Raw genomic sequence first — 22,531 nt, 5'->3', positions numbered from 1 at the left:
CTTGAGTCCTGTTCTTTATAAACAGCCTCACAGTCTCTTTCAACTCATAGCTGTTCCTTTTTTTTTTTTTTTTTTTTTTTTTTTGAGACACCGTCTCACTATGTTGCCCAGACTAGAGTGCTGTGGCTATTCACAGTGGCTGTTGTGGCACACTACAGGCTCTAACTCGGCTCAAGCAATCCTACTGACTCAGCCTCCGGAGTAGCACAAACTACAGGCGCTCACCACCACACCCAGCCTCATAGCTGTTCTTTAGCTCTTTGTACCCTTGCTTCTGAGAAACATGTTTACACTCTGGTTTCTTCATTTAACAGTTGTAGGCTGAGTGCTGTGGCTCATGCCTGTAATCCCAACACTTTGGGAGGCCAAGGTGGGAGGATTGCTTGAGCCCAGGAGTTCGAGGCTATAGTGAGCTATGATGGCACCACTCCACTCCAGCCTGGGTAACAGAATAAGATCATCTAAAAAAACCCAAAACACTGTATTCCATTCACTGGACAGAAAAAAATAATTGTATATATTGTTTATTGATTTATTCCCATGGAAGATGAGGATTTAGTTCTTTCCTTTCATATCATTCTTCCTCCTATTGCTCCAATCTTCCAGTTATTAAACAATCTTTTATTACATACTCAAAGATTAAAGCATTAGAGCTATGTAAGTATTCACCACTAAGTCAGGTATTTTACTGTGATTTATTTTTGTGTTAAACTTTTTGTCTGTCTTGGAATTAACAATTGCCTCAAAGAAAAAAAAGAACAAACAAAAAACAAAAATAACCCAGTTGCCTCATTATTTTGTTTATTTGCTTAATTCTTCACTTCCCACTAACTTAGCCACAGAGTTAGCAGTATGATCAATCATACCAACTTATTCCTTAGGTCCATTTTAATACTGGATACATCCTTCCTGGAACACTCACTTCTCTTGCTCTGCTCCGGACTTTTCTTTTATAAGCCTGCTACACAGGTGTCATCCTGGGATTTCTCTTGATCACTTTTTTGAGGAATTCCTTCTGTGTTGATTCCTTTGTTTCTTGGATCTCCTTTTTCTAAAACGATGCATTTTTTTTTTTTTTATAATAGAGATAGGGTCTCCCTCTGTCGCCCAGCCTGGAATACAGTGACATGACCGTGGCTCATTGCAGCCTCAAACTCCTGGGCTCATGTGGTCCTCCTGCCTCAGCCTCCCAAGTAGCTAGGATTATAAGCACATGCCACCATACCCGGCTCATTAAAAAAAAAAATTATTTGTAAACATAGGTTCTATGTTGCGCAGCCTTATCTCAAACTCCTGGCCTCAAGTGATCCTCCTGCCTTGGCCTCCCAAAGTGCTGGGAATATAGGTATGTGCTATGACACCCAGCCAAACATATTCTTTTTTATTTTTATTTTATTTTTTTTTTTTGTGGGTTGGAGTCTCGCTCTGTCACTAGGCTGGAGTGCAGTGGTGTGATCTCGGCTAACTGCAATCTCTGCTTCCCGGGTTCAAGCGATTCTCCTACCTCAGCCTCCCTAGTAGCTGGGACTACAGGCACATGCCACCATGCCCAGATAATTTTTGTATTTTTAGTATAGACGGGGTTTCACCATGTTGGCCAGGATGGTCTCCATCTCATGACCTTGTGATCTGTCTGCCTTGGCCTCCCGAAGTGCTGGGATTATAGGCGTGAGCCACCACACCCGGCCTTTTTTTTTTTTTTTCTTTTCATATGGAATCTAGCTCTGTCGCCCAGGCTAGAGCACAGTGGTGAGATCTCGGCTCACTGCAACCTCTGCTTCCTGGGTTCAAACAATTTTCTGCCTCAGCCTCCCAAGTAGCTGGGATTATAAGCACCCACCACCATGTCCAGCTAATTTTTGTATTTTTAGTAGAGATGGAGTTTCATCATCTTGGCCAGGCTGGTCTTGGACTCCTGACCTTGTGATCCACTCACCTTTGCCTCCTGAAGTGCTGGGATTACAGGCATTAGCCACCGCGCCCAGCCCAAGTGTATTCTTAATTAGCTTCCCGAGGAAGAGTGCAAGGGAAGTAAATTTTTGTAGACCTTGTAGGTTTTTACATTTTATAGTTTGGCTGGGTATAAAATTGAAGGTTGGAAATACTTTTTGTTCATTTTAAAGTAGTTATTCAATTGTGTTCTAGCTTCCAGGTAATTATAGAGAAGTCTGATGTTACTGTGACTCCAGAACCTTTGTATATAACCTCTTCCTTCTCTCTGAAGTTTATTGATCTTCCCTTATTCTTGATGTTCTGACATTTCAGTATTTGATATATCTTTGTGTGAGTCTTGCTCTGTTTATTGGGCTGGCTACTTGTGTGATCACATTCAGTGTGGAAACTTATGTCCTTCAGTTCTGTGAAATTATCTGGTTTTATTTTATAATTCTTATCTTCTCTCTGATTTTACACTCTTCATCTTTTTCTTCTACTTTACATATTTAATTTCCAATAAATTATTCTAGTTTTTGTTTAATGGCATCCTCACCTTTCATCTTTTAGAATATTGATTATAACTTTTAATATATCCTTTATATTTTTCAAAAGATATCTGAACAATACACTTCAGAAAAGTATACTTAGTGAACATATAGTTAGTGATTGTGCTAGGGAGAGAGATATGGGGGATATGAGTGTAAAACATTGGACTTATTCTTTGGGAGTACAAAGTTCTTTGGGGAATTAAGAAGTATGTTCACATGAAATGATCACTGAGAATAAAACTCACTTTATAATGAACACTAAATGACTAGCACAAACAGTAAATGTTATAAAAGTTCAGATGAAGAAAAAAGTTTTTGTGTGAAACAATGGAGATTTAAGCTATACAGTGCTTGTCTAATTAAAATAACAGGCTGATTATTACTTCAGGCTTAAGAAATCCAAAAAATACATCAAAATGATTATTCTTTTAAAATTCAGTTTTTCTTTTTTCCTTCTTTTTTTTTTTTTTTTTTTTTTTTTGAGAGAGTTTTGCTCTTACTGCCCAGGCCACAGTGCAATGGCACAATCTCGGCTCACCGCAACCTCTGCCTCCCAGGTTCAAGCAATTCTCCTGCCTCAGCCTCCTGAGTAGCTGGGATTACAGGCAAGCACCACCACGCCTGGCTAATTTTATATTTGTAGTAGAGACGGGTTTTCTCCATGTTGGTCAGGCTGGTCTCGAACTCCCAACTTCAGGTGATCTGCTCACCTCAGCCTTTCAAAGTGCTGGGATTACAGGTGTGAGCCACCATGCCCAGCCTAAAATTCAGTTTTTCTTAGTTGAATCATAACATTTTCAGCTACAATGACAGAAAATTTGGTGCCATCTTTGATTTTTATGCTAGTTTACTGTTGACTATCTCATCGATAAAGTCTTGCTGATATTATATACCTCTTTCCTTCATTTTCTTTGGGGCCACTCCCGAGTCCTTATCTCCTTGCCACTAGAGTGTAGCAGCATTCTAATTATTCCCCAGCCTATGATCTCTTCCTTATCTTATTCTGCATAAACCTACAAGAGCTAGAGTTCAAACATCTTGGCTTTATTATGTTGATGATGCTATGGAAAATAAATTGATTGTTCTTTATTGTCAGCTGCATCAAAATTAGCTCAGACCAGAAGATTGCACAGGTACAGGGTATATATACATTTACTCCTCCTCTTTTAATCTTCTATTCAAGATATGTGAGAAAATTCTGAGTTAAAAATCAAAGGTTTCCATGTAACTCAAATTGCCCTGGCTCTGGCCTTCAATTGCTTGCAGAAACTCCAGCCTCCTGTAAAGAACATCCCCGACTCAATTATTTCTGAGAGCCCCCATGGGGAGTCCCACACCTGTTTAGAAACAAGTCCAATCCTGTGATATTCCACCAGGTGCTGCCTCTACTCCATGCTGTTTTACCAGATGCCCATCTGTCCTGGTAATGTTAAAAATACATGATGGTGAATGGAGGGAAATATTTTTCTCTTCCCTCTTATTATAGCCCTAATGTGCGACAGTATTAATGAAACAGTTCTCTCAGTTTTACTTATGTAGTCCTTTATGTAGTCCTTTTTAAAAGTGAGACTGAAATGTGATTCCAGGTAGGTTGCACCAGAAATGAATTTAAGAAATATATGGCATCTTCAACTTAGAATCCCTACTTCCCTAGTCTTATGGCCAATGGTTAAAGTTTTGTCATTGAATCACGTGTATTATGCCTGCCTCATTCTTTCCTTAGAACTTTTCTCAGAAGTACTTCTGCCCTGCCAGCCCACCAGTTTGCCAGATATCTGTTAACTCTAGTTCTCCAAGTGTGGTTTTTGGGTTGGTAGTGTCAGTATTACCTAGGAACTTGTTAAAAATGAAAATTCTTGAGCCCTACTGAAGACCTACAGAATCAGGAGCGGTGTGTTTTCACAAGACCTCTTGGTGATTCTGATCTTTGATAAAGTTTGAGAATTACTACTCTAGCATTAGGGAAAGCAACCCCTTCTCACTTGCATGACCAATAAATAAACCTTAGCAAGAGACAGCAAGAGGCTTCTAAATTCACCCTCTATTCACTATTATTTTTCATTACTATTCCGAAACTATGCAATGCTCTTTTGGCCATGCTTTTCTATACACTTTCCCTTGAGGGGTGTGTGTGTGTGTGTATGTGTGTGTAGGTAGATATATTTTCGAAGTAATATTTATCATCCTGATGTCAATTTTTTTTTGGTTCTTGTCTGTCTCATGTTTTTTTTCATATTAATATCATTCTCAGTCAAGTGGTTCTGTTTTATTTTTCTCACATTCAAGAAGTCCTATTTTGAAATTTATTTATTTATTTATTTATTTTGAGATAAGGTTTCACTCTTTCGCCCAGGCTGGAGTGCAGTGGCACAATCATAGCTCACTACAGCCTTGAACTCCTGGGTGAAGCAATCCTCTCACCTCAGCCTCCTGAGTAGCTAGGACTATACGCATGTACTACCTCACTTGGCTAAAGAGAATGGGATCTTGCTATGTTTCCCCGGCTGGTCTCAAACTCTGGCCTCAAACAATCCTCCCCCTTCAGCCTCCTAAAGTGTTGGGATTACACCACGCCTGGCCTAATTTTGCTTTCTCAAAACAAAACCTAAACATACCCATTTTTCAGAAAAACTAGTAAACCACTCTTTTCTTCAAAAGCTGCTATTAAATCAATGGTGTATCTTACAATTGAGGGTATCTTAGAATTGAGGAAATTTATCCTCTTTTCTACTATTTTTATATGTTGACACTGACTTTCCAGAAGTACCTGGTCTTTTATTTTCTCTATATCTCTTACTGTGTTTGTTTAAAACAGTGGTTGTCAAACTTTAGTGTAATTAACTCTCATGTGGGAAGTCTATTAAAATGGGTTTCTGGGCTCTATCCCCAGGAACTCCATTCATCAGAACTGGAGAAAAGCTCAGTAATCTGCAGGTTTTTTTTTTTTTTTGAGATGGCGTCTCACTGTGTTGCCCAGACTGGAGTGCAATGGTGCTATCAGGGCTCACTGCAGTCTTGACCTCCTGAATTTAAGTGATTCTCCCTCCTCAGCCTCCAGAGTAGCTGAGACCACAAGGGTGCGCCACCACACCTAATTTTTAAATTATCTGTAGAGATGAGTTCTCTCTGTATTACCCAGGCTGGGGACTCTGTGGTTTTGATAAGCATCCTAAGTAACTCTAATGCAGGTATTTCACTAGCTATACATTGAGGAACACAGACCTAGAATGATATCAGTCAAAAAATACTTGCATTGTTGAGAAGTATAGTTGTCAATTGTTAATATGCATACAGTAAGAATTCTGACCCATTTGGTTTATAATCACAATAATGAACCTCCATAATTTTCACTGACTATCTAGATGTGGTGCTTTGGGGCACAAAAGAGACTATGAAGCATGGTCACATGGAGGCAACCCAACGTAGCCGAAAGTGTGATGGAGACCACAAGAACCTGGTCCTGCCACTGACTAATTTTACAAGCTTGGGTAAAATTAAATTCGTAAATTTGCCTCTCTTCAGTTTTCACATTTTGTAAAAGAAAAAAAAAAAAAGAAAGGAAGACTATACTTTCAGGGATCATTTGTATAGTTCGTTACTAGAGAAGTTTCTCTGAATGTGTAGAACACCAGAAACCACAAGGAGGAGGCGCAGCGTTCTCTCCCGAGCGTGAAGCCGGGTCCTGGTGTTGCTTCACTGCAACTGCCATTTGCCATTGATGATTGTTTTTCTCTTCCTTTGGGAGAGTAAGAGGCAAAGGATGCAGTCTGAATGGTTCCTATTAAAAAAACAAACAAAGAAACAAAAACCAGGAGGAAAATAGCTTGGTTAATTTTGCTGTGTGGTACTGTGAAGAAATGGAACTTATAATAAAGAGTTTATAAATTATAAAGATATTTTCAATTATATTATTATTGCCGCTGCCCTCAAGTTGGTCACAATGTGGTTAGGAAGACAAAACGTAAGTGTCTACAAGTAAAATAAAAATATGACCCCTATAGACATTGCTTAAGGGGTAGTATGAAGTGCTTCTTAGTAAGATGATAATTAACCAAATCAACAGAATGAATCAGCTTAGCTATTTTTTTTTTTTTTTAGATGGAGTGTCACTCTTATTGCCTAGGCTGGAGTGCAGTGGCACGAACTCGGCTCACTGCAACCTCCGCCCGCCGGGTTCAAGCAATTCTCCTGCCTCAGCCTCCCAAGTAGCTGGGACCACAGGCACCTGCCAGTATACTCGGCTATTTTTTTTTTTTTTTTTTTCTGAGAAAGAGTTTCACTTTATTGCCCAGGCTGGTGTTCAGTGGCATGGTCTCGGCTCACTGCAACCTCTGCCTACCGGGTTCAAGCAATTATCCTGTCTCAGCCTCCCACATAGCTGGGATTACAAGTGCTTGCCACCACGCCCAGCTGACTTTTTTTTTTTGGTATTTTAGTAGAGATGGGGTTTCACCATGTTGCCCAAGTTGGTCTCGAACTCCTGAGCTCAGGCAATCTGCCCATCTCAGCCTCCCAAAGTGCTAGGATTACAGGCATGAGCCACTGTGCCTGGCCTAATTTTTTAATATTTTTAGTAGAGACGGGGTTTGACCATATTGGCCAGGCTGGTCTCGAACTCCTGACCTCGTGATCAACCTGCCTTGGCCTCCCAAAGTGCTGGGATTACAGGCATGAGCCACGGTGCCCGGCCAGCTTAGCTATTTGTAAAAGTTACTTTAGAAGATAGGATTCGTTCAGTGTTTAAAAGAAGTGAGAGTAAGGCTGGAAATAGAATCAAAGTCTGAATAAATGCGAAAAAAAAGTGGTCTAATCAATTATATTATTTCCAAAGAAAGCATATAATAACTGGAAGGGAGATGGTGGTCTGCATGGAGTCCAGAGAATATCCCACAGCATAAGGGTTTGCTGAAGTATGCTTTGATCACCATCTATTGTGGAGGTCCCCTGAACATGTGGATGGTCTGGTACCTATCTATTCCCTTGATAGATTCTACTGTGGCATGGTAAGTTGAATAGTTGGATGAATTAGCCAGCAAAACCATTCAGTTAATTTTTTCTTCAGTGATGCCTTGCTTACTGAGCCACTTTGAATTATGCTTTAGCTTCTCAACTATTGATAAGAAATAATGCATTGACTTGCTAACATGAATAGCTAACTCATAAAATTATGAGGTGACATTTTAAGACCTAAGTCCCTTAAGAGTTTAGCTCCTATAAATTAGTGCTTGTCAGTTGATCAAATCAGGTTGCACTGAGAAAAATCTAGCTTCTGGGCCTTGAAAGCTAACAGGTAGATTCTGGACCATGGCAATGATAATAAGGATGCATTTACCCAGTAATTCAAAAGACCAGACTACAAGATTTGGAGTCAAACAAACTTCAGTTAGAAGCCTGGTCTGCCTGTTTCCTCATCTGTTAAATGAGATATATCTACTTCATAGCATTGTTACAAAGAGTAAACGGACTCATGTACATAAATTTCTTACCAAGGTACCTGGTACCATGTCAGGATCATGTTTTGTTTTGTTTTGGTAATCTGGAAATCCCCATAGTAGGAACAAAATAAATACTTGTCAAACGAATGAATGATTATTATCATTGCCATCCTGTAACGTTGTGGGTTGCCCTCTGCTTTGCCTCAAAACTTTCCTATCTCTGCTGTCTTTAACACTGGGATAATAGAATTTCCAGAAAGTAACACATGGTTAATTGCAGATGAGAGATATAAATCATAGGTGTTTCAGACTAAAATGTGATTGAGATTACTATGGCAAGGGGGATCTAGGAAAAAACTTCAAGGACCATTTTGAACTTGGTCTAGTTTTTAAAACGGGTCATAAACTCAAATACTGATACGGATAACTGGAGTGGGGTTAGATTAGACAAACCCTGTCCAAAGAGGGCAGCCTCTACTCAGTTTCTGCCAATTGATTCTGTGCAAGAATCTAGGTTGGCTTGACCTTTCAGTTTCCACAGAAAATCTAGAATCCTGGTTTAACCATGAAACCTTACAATTATTTAATATTGATGAATAACTGAGAAAAAAAATTTTTGGCCAGGCACGATGGCTCATGCCTATACTCCCAGCACTATGGGAGGTTGAGGAGGGAGGATCACTTGAGCCCAGGAGTTCAAGACCAGCCTGGACAACATAGAGAGATCCTGTCTCTACAAAAAAAAAAAAAAATAGCCGAGCATGGCAGTGCATAACTAATACCTATAGTCCCAGCTACTTAGGAGGATGAGGCAGGAGGATCACTTAAGCCCAGGAGCTTGAGGCTGTGGTGAGTCCCACTGTACTCCAGCCTGGGTGACAGAGCAAGACCCTGTCTTAAAAAAAAATAGAATAGGGATGATATTTTAAAAACTACAATACAGTTTGATAAAGCTACATTAGAATTATGTAAATGGTAGACATTAAGTTTTGTCTAGAGGGGAAGTTTAAAATTTTACAGAAGGGAAGAAGCCTGAGCCATATATTTAACAATATCTATTCCTTTATATTTTAAGGGAATGTGTTCTAATTGCTGTAAGTTATAAATACCATATTTCACTGTTCTCTTTTCCCTAGATGTGGATTTTTTTTTTTTTAATTTTGAGACAGGGTCTCACTCTGTTGCCCAGGCTGGAGTAAACTGGTGTGATCACAGCTCACTGCAGTCTCAACCTCCTGTGCTCTAGTGATCCTCCCACCTCAGCCTCCCAAGTAGCTGGGAGTACAGGCATGTGCCACCATGCTCGGCTAATTGTTTTATTTTGTAGAGACAGGATCTCGTTGGTCAAGCACGGTGGCTCATGCTTGTAATCCCAGCACTTTGGGAGGCTGAGGGGGGCAAATTACCTGAGGTCAGCAGTTTAAGACCAGCCTGGCCAACATGGTGAAACCATGTCTCTACTAACAATACAAAAGTTAGCCGGGAATGGTGGTGCATGCTTGTAATCCCAGCTCCTTGGATAGCTGAGGCATGAGAATTGCTTGAACCCAGGAGGCAGAGGTTGCCTTGAGCCGAGATTTCACCACTGCACTCCAGCCTGGGTGACTAAGTGAGACTCTGTCTCAAACAAACAAACAAAAAAGTCCAGGCACGGTGGCTCATGCCTGTAATCCTAGCACTTTGGGAGGCCAAGGCGGTGGATAGCCTGAGCTCAGGAATTCGAGACCAGCCTGGGCAACACGGTGAAATCCATTCTCTACTAGAATACAAAAAATTAGCCGGATGTGGCAGCATGTGCCTATAATTCCAGCTACGTGGGAGGCTGAGGCAGGAGAATTGCTAGAACCTGGTAGGCAGAGGTTGCAATGAGCCGAGATCATGCCGGTGCACTCCAGCCTGGACTACAGAGCAAGACTCCATCTCTTAGGAAAAAAAAGAAAAAGAAAAAGAAGACAGGGCGTTGTTATATTGCCCAGGCTGGTGTTGAACTCCTGGACTCAAGAAATCCTCTTGTCCAGGCCTCCCAAAGTGCTGAGACTACAGGCATGAGCCCCCGTGCCCAGGCCCAGAAGGGATTTTTAAAGTCCTTTTCTTCTCTGATTCCTCTTTCATACAGCAAGTAAAATCCTAACAAAAAAGTGTCTTAAATGAATTATTGAAAGGATTCTCTGAGCCTAATTTAATAGAATTTATAGGATAAATGGGAGAAGCATTCCTCCTGGAGGGAATAACATGTGCAGAGATGTCGAAGAGGAAAGTGATATGTGTTTGGGAAACCAACTGCAGTTGAACAGCAGCATATTGTGATTAAAGCACATGCTCTTTAGGCAGATCTAACTTTAGGCATTGGTTCTGCCATGCACCAGCTTTCTGATTTTGGGCAAGTTATTTAAGTTTCCATTACCTTACCACTCCTCGAACTCCCGACCTGCTAGCTATTACTGTTATTGTAATTTTTGCAATTGCTACTTTTAGAAGATAAAGTAGGAAAGAGCTGGACATTGGGGACAGCAGACTTTTCATCCTAGAAACATGGCCCAGTTTGTCTAAAACATTACTGAGAAGGCCCCAACACCACCGACGAACACTGCTGTGACTTACTTGAAAACCTGGTTGGCTATATTTTGGCACTGTGCCAAGGTTGAGCTGGTTCCTCCAAGCCCTGCTTAGATTCCTAGTTATTCAGAGCTTTAAAAAAAATAGCTGGGCACGGTGGCTCACACCTGCAATCTCAGCACTTTGGGAGGCCAAGGGGGGCAGATCATTTGAGGTCAGGAGCTTGAGACCAGCCTGGGCAACATGGTGAAACCCTGTCTCTACTTAAAAAAAAAATAGAAAAATTAGCCGGGCATGCTAATTACGTGCCTGTAATCTCAGCTACTCGGGAGCCTGAGGCAGGAGAATTCCTTGAAGCCGGAAGGCAGAGGTTGCAGTGGGCCGAGATCGCGCCACTGCACTCCAGCCTGGGTGGCAGAGCGAGACTCTGTCTCAAAACAACAACAAAAAAACCACTCAGTAACTCTCAAACTGATAGCTTCAAACAGCCCACAGTTAAGGAAGCTATGCTGAATGGTTTGGTGGCCACTGAGGTGTGGATGTGATTTTATATCCAAGAGCACAAAGGCAAACATGGCATCAATGGCTATAATGTTTGAAGACCAATCTTAAACATCTGATTCTCTTTCATTTATTTTTTTTATTTATTATTATTTTTTTATTTTTATTTTATTTTTTTTATTTTTTATTGATCATTCTTGGGTGTTTCTCGCAGAGGGGGATTTGGCAGGGTCATAGGACAATAGTGGAGGGAAGGTCAGCAGATAAACAAGTGAACAAAGTTCTCTGGTTTTCCTAGGCAGAGGACCCTGCGGCCTTCCGCAGTGTTTGTGTCCCTGGGTGCTTGAGATTAGGGAGTGGTGATGACTCTTAACGAGCATGCTGCCTTCAAGCATCTGTTTAACAAAGCACATCTTGCACCGCCCTTAATCCATTCAACCCTGAGTGGATACAGCACATGTTTCAGAGAGCACAGGGTTGGGAGTAAGGTCACAGATCAACAGGATCCCAAGGCAGAAGAATTTTTCTTAGTACAGAACAAAATGAAAAGTCTCCCATGTCTACCTCTTTCTACACAGACACGGCAACCATCCGATTTCTCAATCTTTTCCCCACCTTTCCCCCCTTTCTATTCCACAAAACCGCCATTGTCATCATGGCCCGTTCTCAATGAGCTGTTGGGTACACCTCCCAGACGGGGTGGTGGCCGGGCAGAGGGGCTCCTCACTTCCCAGTAGGGGCGGCCGGGCAGAGGCGCCCCTCACCTCCCGGATGGGGCAGCTGGCCAGGCGGGGGGCTGACCCCCCCACCTCCCTCCCGGATGGGGCGGCTGGCCGGGCGGGGGGCTGACCCCCCCACCTCCCTCCCTGACGGGGCGGCTGGCCGGGCGGGGGGCTGACCCCCCCACCTCCCTCCCGGACGGGGCGGCTGGCCGGGTGGGGGGCTGATCCCCCCACTTCCCTCCCGGACGGGGCGGCTGGCCGGGCAGAGGGGCTCCTCACTTCCCAGTAGGGGCGGCCGGGCAGAGGCGCCCCTCACTTCCCCGACGGGGCGGCTGGCCGGGTGGGGGGCTGACCCCCCCCACCTCCCTCCCCGACGGGGCGGCTGGCTGGGCGGTGGGCTGACCCCCCCCACCTCCCTCCTGGATGGGGGGGCTGGCCGGGCAGAGGGGCTCCTCACTTCCCAGTAGGGGCGGCCGGGCAGAGGCGCCCCTCACCTCCCGGACGGGGCAGCTGGCCGGGCGGGGGGCTCACCCCCCCACCTCCCTCCCGGACGGGGCGGCTGGCCTGGTGGGGGGCTGACCCCCCCCACCTCCCTCCCTGACAGAGAGGCTGGCCGGGCAGAGGGGCTCCTCACTTCCCAGTAGGGGCGGCCGGGCAGAGGCGCCCCTCACCTCCCGGATGGGGCGGCTGGCCGGGCGGGGGGCTGACCCCCCCACCTCCCTCCCGGACGGGGCGGCTGGCCGGGCGGGGGGCTGAACCCCCCACCTCCCTCCCTGATGGAGCGGCTGGCCGGGCAGAGGGGCTCCTCACTTCCCAGTAGGGGCGGCCGGGCAGAGGTGCCCCTCACCTCCCGGATGGGGCGGCTGGCCGGGCGGGGGGCTGACCCCCCCACCTCCCTCCCGGACGGGGCGGCTGGCCGGGCGGGGGGCTGAACCCCCCACCTCCCTCCCTGATGGAGCGGCTGGCCGGGCAGAGGGGCTCCTCACTTCCCAGTAGGGGCGGCCGGGCAGAGGCACCCCTCACCTCCCGGATGGGGCGGCTGGCCAGGCGGGGGGCTAACCCCCCCACCTCCCTCCCGGATGGGGCGGCTGGCCGGGCGGGGGGCTGAACCCCCACCTCCCTCCCGGACGGGGCGGCTGGCCGGGCGGGGGGCTGATCCCCCCACCTCCCTCCCGGACGGCGGCTGGCCGGGCAGAGGGGCTCCTCACTTCCCAGTAGGGGTGGCCGGGCAGAGGCGCCCCTCACCTCCCGGACGGGGCGGCTGGCCGGGCGGGGGGCTGACCCCCCCACCTCCCTCCCTGATGGAGCGGCTGGCCGGGCAGAGGGGCTCCTCACTTCCCAGTAGGGGCGGCCGGGCAGAGGCGCCCCTCACCTCCCGGACGGGGCAGCTTGCCGGGCGGGGGGCTCACCCCCCCACCTCCCTCCCGGACGGGGCGGCTGGCCGGGTGGGGGGCTGACCCCCCCCACCTCCCTCCCTGACAGAGAGGCTGGCCGGGCAGAGGGGCTCCTCACTTCCCAGTAGGGGCGGCCGGGCAGAGGCGCCCCTCACTTCCCCGACGGGGCGGCTGGCCGGGTGGGGGGCTGACCCCCCCCACCTCCCTCCCCGACGGGGCGGCTGGCTGGGCGGTGGGCTGACCCCCCCCCACCTCCCTCCTGGACGGGGGGGCTGGCCGGGCAGAGGGGCTCCTCACTTCCCAGTAGGGGCGGCCGGGCAGAGGCACCCCTCACCTCCCGGACGGGGCAGCTGGCCGGGCGGGGGGCTCACCCCCCCACCTCCCTCCCGGACGGGGCGGCTGGCCGGGTGGGGGGCTGACCCCCCCCACCTCCCTCCCTGACAGAGAGGCTGGCCGGGCAGAGGGGCTCCTCACTTCCCAGTAGGGGCGGCCGGGCAGAGGCGCCCCTCACCTCCCGGACGGGGCGGCTGGCCGGGCGGGGGGCTGACCCCCCCACCTCCCTCCCTGATGGAGCGGCTGGCCGGGCAGAGGGGCTCCTCACTTCCCAGTAGGGGCAGCCGGGCAGAGGCACCCCTCACCTCCCGGATGGGGCGGCTGGCCAGGCGGGGGGCTAACCCCCCCACCTCCCTCCCGGATGGGGCGGCTGGCCGGGCGGGGGGCTGAACCCCCACCTCCCTCCCGGACGGGGCGGCTGGCCGGGCGGGGGGCTGATCCCCCCACCTCCCTCCCGGACGGCGGCTGGCCGGGCAGAGGGGCTCCTCACTTCCCAGTAGGGGCGGCCGGGCAGAGGCGCCCCTCACCTCCCGGACGGGGCGGCTGGCCGGGCGGGGGGCTGAACCCCCCATCTCCCTCCCTGACGGAGCGGCTGGCCGGGCAGAGGGGCTCCTCACTTCCCAGTAGGGGCGGCCGGGCAGAGGCGCCCCTCACCTCCCGGACGGGGCGGCTGGCCAGGCGGGGGGCCGGGCGGGGGGCTGACCCCCCCACCTCCCTCCCGGACAAGGTGGCTGCCGGGCGGAGACGCTCCTCACTTGCCAGACGGGGTGGCTGCTGGGCGGAGGGGCTCCTCACTTCTCAGACGGGGCGGTTGACAGGCAGAGGGTCTCCTCACTTCTCAGACGGGGCGGCCGGGCAGAGACGCTCCTCACATCCCGGACGGGGCGGCAGGGCAGAGGTGCTCCCCACATCTCAGACGATTGGCGGCCGGGCAGAGCCGCTCCTCACTTCCCAGATGTGATGGCGGCCGGGAAGAGGCGCTCCTCACTTCCTAGATGGGATGGCGGCCGGGCAGAGACGCTCCTCACTTTCCAGACTGGGCAGCCAGGCAGAGGGGCTCCTCACATCCTAGAGGATGGGCGGCCAGGCAGAGACGCTCCTCACTTCCCAGACGGGGTGGCGGCGAAGCAGAGGCTGCAATCTTGGCACTTTGGGAGGCCAAGGCAGGCGGCTGGGAGGTGGTTGTAGCCAGCCGAGATCACGCCACTGCACTCCAGCCTGGGCGCCATTGAGCACTGAGTTAACGAGACTCCGTCTGCAATCCCGGCACCTCGGGAGGCCGAGGCTGGCAGATCACTCGCGGTTAAGAGCTGGAGACCAGCCCGGCCGACACAGCGAAACCCCGTCTCCACCAAAAAAAAACGAAAACCAGTCAGGCGTGGCAGTGCGCCTGCAATCGCAGGCACTCGGCAGGCTGAGGCAGGAGAATCAGGCAGGGAGGTTGCAGTGAGCTGAGATGGCAGCAGTACCGCCCAGCTTCGGCTCGGCATCAGAGGGAGACTGTGGAAAGGGGAGAGGGGGAGGGGGAGGGGAAGGGGGAGGGGGAGGGGGAGGGGGAGGGGGAGGGGGAGGGGCAGGTCATTTATTTTTTGAGTATTCTTGGATTATGTGTGATCAGACTGCTACATGTCAAAAAAAAAAGGCGGTGAAAGACAAAGCTGGCAAGGAAAACAATGACTAGATCATGAAGGTCTTGTTTTTTTTGTTTTTGAGATGGAGATGGAGTTTCACTCTTGTTGCCCAGGCTGGAGTGCAATGGCGCCATCTTGGCTCACCGCAACCTCCGCCTCCTGGGTTCAAGCGATTCTCCTGCCTCAGCCTCCCGAGTAGCTGGGATTACAGGCACAGGCCACCACGCCCGGCTTTTTTTTTTTTCCTCGCTCTGTCGCTCAGGCTGGAGTGCAGTGGCGCGACCTCGGCTCACTGCAAGCTCTGCGTCCCGGGTTCACGCCATTCTCCTGCCTCAGCCTCCCGAGTAGCTGGGACTACAGGCGCCCGCCATCATGCCTGGCTAATTTTTGTATTTTTAGCAGAGACGGAGTTTCACCATGTTGGCCAGGCTGGTCTCTAACTCCTGACCTCAAGTGATCTGCGGACCTTGGCCTCCCAAAGTGCTGGGATTACAGCTGTGAGCCCCGTGCCTGGCCAAAATAAATACATTTTAAAAATTAAAAAAAAAATACAGTCTTTATAAACGTAATTTTCAGTAATCATCTTAGTAATGCAAAATATGGCTTTGGAGTTTTTTCCAGTTGAATTTTAAGGGAAAGTGCCATTTGCCTCTAATCACTGGAATTCATTATAAAAATACTGTGCAACAGAAAACATGCTATAAGGTGGTTTAAGAGCTGGAAAATAAAAATATCATTTGTTGACAGCACTACCACAAGAGATTAGTAAAAAGCACAGGTGATATGCGATGTAACGTCTGCAGGGAACTATTTCCTAAGACTGAATATTTTAATGAAGGAAAAAAAAGCATTCGTGAGATTCTGCCATCCTTTGATGATTCCATGTATCTCATTATAAATGGATACAATTATGATGGTTTTGAAACGTCCGTTTTTGAGCTTATTAATGTTGCAGCAAAACTAGAATCATTCATTTCTCAAACTGATAATTAAAGAAGACTCTTATGGCCGGGCTCGGTGGCTCCCACCTGTAATCCCAGCACTTTGGGAGGCTGGCGGGCGGATCACCTGACGTTGGGAGTTCGAGACCAGCCTAACCAACATGGTGAGACCCCGTCTCTATTAAAAATACAAAAAATTTGCTGGGCGTGGTGGTGCATGCCTGTAATCTGAGCAACTTGGGAGGCTGAGGCAGGAGAATCGCTTGAACCTGGGAGGCAGAGGTTGTGGTGAGTCGAAATCACACCATTGCACCCCAGCCTGGGCAACGAGAGCGAAACTCCATCTCAAAAAAAAAAAAATTCTCTTCACTTATGTTAATGGTAATAAATGGTACAAAATATACAGGTAACAGTATAAGAATTCCAGTTTATTATAGTATCAATAACATTAAGGCCGAGCGCAGTGGCTCACGCCTGTAATCCCAGCACTTATGGGAGGCCGAGGCGGGAGGATCGCTTGAGTTGGAGGTTACAGTGAGCTATGATCACACCACTGCACTTCAGCCTGGCGAGACAGCGGAGACCTTGTCTTTAGAAAGCAAAACAAAACAATTCACACACACACACAGACACACACACACACACACACTCTCCCTAATTCGGCCTACTCAAGCACGATACCAAATAGATGAAGAATATCTAATTAAATGGCCATAAAAAGTTCTAGTTCATGACATCCAAGTTTAAAGAATCAAAATGAGTTACGAGAAAACAAACACAAGCTTTAAGAAGTTGGGGAGAAGATGTGCGTGGATTCGCTTCAAAGATGTGACAGAGAGAGAAAAGAGGACATTTTCTGGACTGGAGATTCAAGACCATCTGGTTCAGGTTGCATGCTTTTGCAAAGGCTAAAGCCTTAGTCTGTGACATAAATTTGTAAAGAGCTCGGAAAATTACATCTCGGACATGGTGTCTTTTTTTCCTGCTGCTTGAAGGTCTTTGCATTTATGTTCGCATCACTGGGGCAGCTGCCGCTATAATTACTGCTTGTTGGGACTTTTTGTTTACTTGGTAGCTGTGGTGCACCAAGAGAGGCAGAAAAAGAAGAAAAAAAACCTCTGTTACTTGTGACTTTAAGAAGTGGAAAGCAGCCCCGCTTACCTCTTCCACGGACCATTTTAGCCCAAGGGAAGGTCCTCAGCAGCTCTAACACGTAGGAGCGCTCCCGCCCCGGGGCGGGACCAGGACAAACCCCGCCTCCCAAGCCCAATCCCAGCTCTCCGCCGGCGGACAGGAAGCGGCGGCAGGCCTAGCAGCACGGGAACCGTCCCCCGCGCGCATGCGCGCACCTCTGAAGCGCCTGGGGGACGGGTAGGGGCGGGAGGTAGGGGCGCGGCTCCGCGTGCCAGTTGGGTGCCCGCGCGTCACGTGGTGAGGAAGGAGGCGGAGGTCTGAGTTTTGAGGGAGGGGGGGAGAGAAGAGGGAACGAGCAAGGGAAGGAAAGCGGGGAAGGGAGGAAGGAAACGAACGAGGGGGAGGGAGGTCCCTGTTTTGGAGGAGCTAGGAGCGTTGCCGGCCCCTGAAGTGGAGCGAGAGGGAGGTGCTTCGCCGTTTCTCCTGCCAGGGGAGGTCCCGGCTTCCCGTGGAGGCTCCGGACCAAGCCCCTTCAGCTTCTCCCTCCGGATCGATGTGCTGCTGTTAACCCGTGAGGAGGCGGCGGCAGCGGAAGATGGTGTTGCTGAGAGTGTTAATTCTGCTCCTCTCCTGGGCGGCGGGGATGGGAGGTGAGGCACGACTGCGAGCGCCGGGGGCGCCGCGACCACGGCGGAGCGGCGGCCGGGCCGGGCGGAGCGGCGGCCGGGCCGAGCGGAGCCCAGTCGCGCCTCGCGGCGTGCGCGTCAGTCAGCCCAGCCGGCCAGCGGCGCCACTCTGGCGGGCCGCGCTCCCCGCTCCCTATTGTCCCCCGCGCCCCGACCGCTTTCCCTTCGGTGGCGGGCCGAGGAGGCTCCCAAGCCTCCGGCGAGGCCTTCCCCGCCCCCCACCGCCCTGGCGGCCCCGGGAGGCGGGGGTCGCCTCCCAGAGAAGCGAAGTCGGGGCATCCGCGTCGCCTGGTGAGAGCGGTGGAACCCAGGCTGGTGGCTGCATCCCTCCAGTCTGCTCGGCGGGCGCCGGTGCAGGCAGCCGCAGCGAGGCTGGCGGTCTCGCCGTCCTCGTTCAGCGCTCATCTTGCTCACCATTCCTCCCCCAGCCCCTGCCCGGTGGCGGATTCCGAAGTCTTCTCCGCCGCCGAGACCCGCCGCGCAGACTCGTGGGAAGTTGTGTTGTTTGCAGCCGGGCTCGTGTATTGTTCTTTACCCGGCGCGCCGGTCTTGACCGACCCCATTCTGCAGAGGGGCCGCCCGTGGAGTGGCAGCAGTCATCACCCGCTTATCTGAGACTAGTGGCCTCGGTTCTTCCTGTGTCCTGTGTTTGGAGAGAGATCACAGGAGGGTGTGTTGGTGTTCATTGAAAACATTCTGTCGCTCAGGGGAAAGGGTTTGGTCGGGAGAAGGGTAAACCATTTGGGGATGTTCTTTGATTTGTAGGCTGGATTGGGTCTCTTAGAGTAGAAGTTCGGTCCCTGGGTGACCAACTTGAAGAGTTTCTTTAAACTTTCAGGTGGAGTAGATGTACAGCGTAGTTAGTGGATTGTCAAAACAGTGCCCCCTCCCCCCTGCACATGAAAGTCAAATTTGCTAAAAGCATGTCATTTCTTGTTTCGGGTTTTGAAGACAACGATTTTTATTTCCGGTGTGTTCTAGGACCAGCTGCATCATTTTATTCTTGCTTAAAGTGCTTTATTTTAGGTAAGCTTTTTGACTTGCCCCAGAGTAAACTTAAAAACCTCAAGGTGTGTCTGAAAGCAACGATTGAAAAAATTTGAGGAATGCTTTGGATGAGTGTCTGTAGCCTTTGATAATTTAGAAAATATCTATTTCATGTAATGTATTGTTTCTGTTTTTTTCTTTGCCACTTTGACTTATGACTGCAGGGCCAAGTGTATTTCTGTCCTGTATTCTACCGAGTCCGAGGGTGGTACTGCGTAGGCAGACTTCTGTTATAGTTTGTAGTGTTCATTTTTTTGTTACATGTTTAATTTTTTTCAATCCAATTCATCAAGCAAGACACACATTATAGATTAAGAGCTGATAATAGATGTTTAGTTTTAAAAAGGATAATGTGCGGGAGACTCTGTTAGAGGAGCCTTTTTCATCTGACATTTGTTATTTCTGTTCTAAACGTGGCTTTCAACAAATCGTTTTCCTATCTTTTTTCACTTTTTGTGATTAAATTCAGGAGTTAAGACACTGTTCTCTATAAGGTAATAAAAAGTAAGGCAAACACATGAGGCACTTTACTGAGTAGTAGTATACTAAATGTTCTTTTAAAAATAATGAAAACAGTAAGAAACTGATGTAGTCTTATATTTGAAGAAAAAACAGTTGAATAACATGTTTGTGGGTTAAAACTCTTCTACAAAAATTTTCTAAATTCATATTTCCAGAGTCCTTTCTTGCATTAAGCATTGGTTAAAAGGCTAATTTTTGGTGTTTCTGTTAAGCAGAACTTTTTCAAAAAACATAAGACAAGTTTTATTAGTTTTATTTTAAAATTAGTATCAAGATTCTAGCTTTTGGGTACTTGGAGATACTTGTAATTTTATTGTAACTATGGGGTATTTTTATCTACTAATCTGATCTATTTTTGGTCACTTGTAAGATCTTTGTATGATGATTTGTAGACTTCAGCACATTCAAATTGAATGTATTTGTCTTAGCATATGAGAGAAAGGAGAAATTTGTGTAGATTAGAACTTGTGGTGGAAATTTAACTTAAAATGTAAATCATTTTCAGGTAGTTGATAAATCCTTTTTGTTGATTCCACCTCCCCAATTTGTCAGTCACTGTTGTGTGTGAAATTTTTCTTGCTTTGTATATTACTAGGATGGGAAGCTGGAAGGAATAAAGTGTTTAGAATCATAAAACAAACTTTCCTAATGGTGTCCATTTCCAGCACAGCCCCATCCTATGTTGTAGTTGTGGGAGCATACCATGTTTTTTTATTTTATTTTTAAAATTTAACTGGTGTGTTTGAGAGCACAAAAGGTATTTCAGCTGTAGCAGTAAATTCCATAATGTTTTGGTTTGATGAAATCATACACGAAATGAACTTCAGAGTATGATATGTCTCTTACATTTAAAAATCTGGTGTAAGTGCTTAGCTTTGTACATTACTGCTCAATAGAAATAAGTTTTCTGGAAACTTGACCAGAGCTTTAAAGGTAGTAGAGCTTAAGTAGTTAAACTTTCTCTTACTCTGAGTCGGAATCTACCAGCAAATAAGAGTTTAATGAAAGAGACAGACTAATTTTGTCTTTATCCTTAAGGATCTCTGACTCTTCATCTTTTTAAAACTTCAGTTTGAGTCCAGTTAACTCCATCATCTTTTTTTTAAATTGTTTCATTTTGTTTATTTATTTTAAAAAGTAGTGATGGGGTCTTAATACGTTGCCCAGGCTGGTCTGAAACTCCTGGTCTCTAGCGACCCACCTACCTTGGCCTCCCAAAGTGCTGGGATTGCAGGCATGAGCCACCCTGACTGGCCAATTCCTTGTCTTAAGACATTTTTCTTAACAAGAAAAATTTACATATTACATATTACTAGGATGGGAAGCCAGAAGGAAGAATTAAAGTGTTTAGAATCATAAAATGTAAACTTTCCTGATGGTGCTCATATCCGGCACAGTCCCATCCTATGTTGTAGTTGTAGGAGGATACCATTGCCTACATTAACGGTATTTTCTGTGTGTATGTGTACAGCCTCTCCCAGCAGGCATGGCAGGCACTTCTCTGATGTGCTTTTAGTAACTTATTTAAGATCTTCAAGGATGTGTATTATCTGATCTCTTTAAAATTTTTCTAAGGACCTTAAGGGTTGTAGGGCTTGGGGCAAATGGAACATTTCCGTGATGCCTTTTGTGTATCTAATACAGTGTTAGGAGTTTCACTTTTCAGCAGTTATGAGAGAGGGGTGATAGGCAGTTGAAGAAACAGACTTGGAAATATAATTTTTCTGGCATCATCCACCACTTAGTGGTGAATTAGACATTCAAACTCAAGCTGGTTTGACCTTAAACCCTAATAAGCTTTTTATCCATTGCCCCTTCATGCCTTTTTTGAAAGCGGCTTTCATACATTAGCTCAAAGGTGGCCTCTGGACTAAACTACCTTAGAAATATGTTTTATTCGCAGTGTCTTTAAGTTTGAGCTAATGATTAACATTGGAAAATTGGGATATTTCTCAGTGAAATTCATGGATTTCTGGATTTTCGGGGAAGACTTGGAAATCCAGATACTAGTGGGCTGTATTCCTATTGTGCGGAGCTGAGCAGTAGGGCAGTAGCCGCCCTCTTTAAACTGGGTATGTGCTTACCGGTTACTGCAGTCCCCATCATTCCTGATGATACACCTGGCCTTTTTCACTCATTTTTGTTACCTGCTTGGGTACTGTGGGTATGTCGTTCCCATCTCTGCCTTAGCTTTATCTTGTATAGATGGCTCCAACTTTTAAAAAATGTTTGACTGTGACCTCTTATCCAACTTTTAATATTTTTTTGCAATGTTTTTTCTGTAGTCTTAAAAATTTGTTTAAAAAGAACATGGTATACACAATACTTTTTATTCAGCATTAGGTTATTAGATGTTTTTTAAAAAAACCCGTTTTTATAATAGTAGCAGCTTGAAGGTCTTTAATATAGAATAATTGTTACAGTCTCTCCACATTTCTTTATCTAAATGAGTAAGTAAGAAACCATTTCTTTTTCTACTGGGATGAGAACCACAGAAAAAATTAGTTGAGGGTCATATTAATAAAAACCAATTTAAGAATAGGATACAAACATAAACTCTGCTTTTGAAATTAAGGTGATGAAATGGAGGAACAATAACTTCAGCAATTAGCTACATTTTCCTAACGTTGTTGGCAGATCAGTGGTTCAGACATGAGATGATGTCCATATAACAAACTCTGGGAATACACTTTTATTTTTTTGAGATGGAATCTCGCTCTGTCACCCAGGCTGGAGTGCAGTGGCACGATGTTGGCTTACTGCAACCTCCGTCTGCCAGGTTCAAGCGATTCTTCTGCCTCAGCCTCCAGAGTAGCTAGGACTACAGGTGCGCACCACCACGCCTGGCTAATTTTTGTATTTTTACTAGAGACGGGGTTTCACCATATTGGCCAGACTGGTCTCGAACTCCTGACTTCAGGTGATCTGCCCGCCTTGGCCTCCCAAAGTGCTGGGATTACATGCATGAGCCACTGCGCCCCGCTGGGAATACAATTGTAAATTTTTTGTGTTGTTTTGTTGTTGTTGTTGTTGTTGTTGTTGGTCTTGGTTAGAGATGAGGTCTCACTAGGTTGCCCAAGCTGGTCTTGAACTCTTGGCTTTAAGCAATTCTTCAACCCTGGCCTCCCAAAGTGCTGGGATTACAG

At 47.4% G+C, this 22,531-nt stretch overlaps 1 protein-coding gene and 1 non-coding gene across 2 annotated transcripts in view; both read left to right on the top strand.

The window, feature by feature from the left end:
• Positions 1-6,043: 6,043 nt before the first annotated feature.
• LOC115930981 (small nucleolar RNA U3) lies at positions 6,044-6,259 on the top strand. The gene has a single exon (XR_004067558.1). It is a non-coding gene; the product is annotated as a small nucleolar RNA U3 (small nucleolar RNA).
• Positions 6,260-17,239: 10,980 nt separating this feature from the next.
• ADAM10 (ADAM metallopeptidase domain 10) overlaps positions 17,240-22,531 on the top strand; it is a 154,280-nt gene continuing 148,988 nt past the window's right edge. The window contains exon 1 of the mRNA XM_031002238.3: positions 17,240-17,780. Within this exon, the coding sequence (XP_030858098.2) occupies positions 17,726-17,780 (55 nt within the window). The 5' untranslated portion in view covers positions 17,240-17,725. The remainder of the gene's footprint in view (positions 17,781-22,531) is intronic.

This window comes from Gorilla gorilla, chromosome 16, assembly GCF_029281585.2.
Source record: "Gorilla gorilla gorilla isolate KB3781 chromosome 16, NHGRI_mGorGor1-v2.1_pri, whole genome shotgun sequence".
Classification (NCBI taxonomy): Eukaryota; Metazoa; Chordata; class Mammalia; order Primates; family Hominidae; genus Gorilla; species Gorilla gorilla.
The sequence above is the reverse complement of the archived record's forward strand: the minus strand, read 5'-3'. Positions and strand labels throughout refer to the sequence as shown.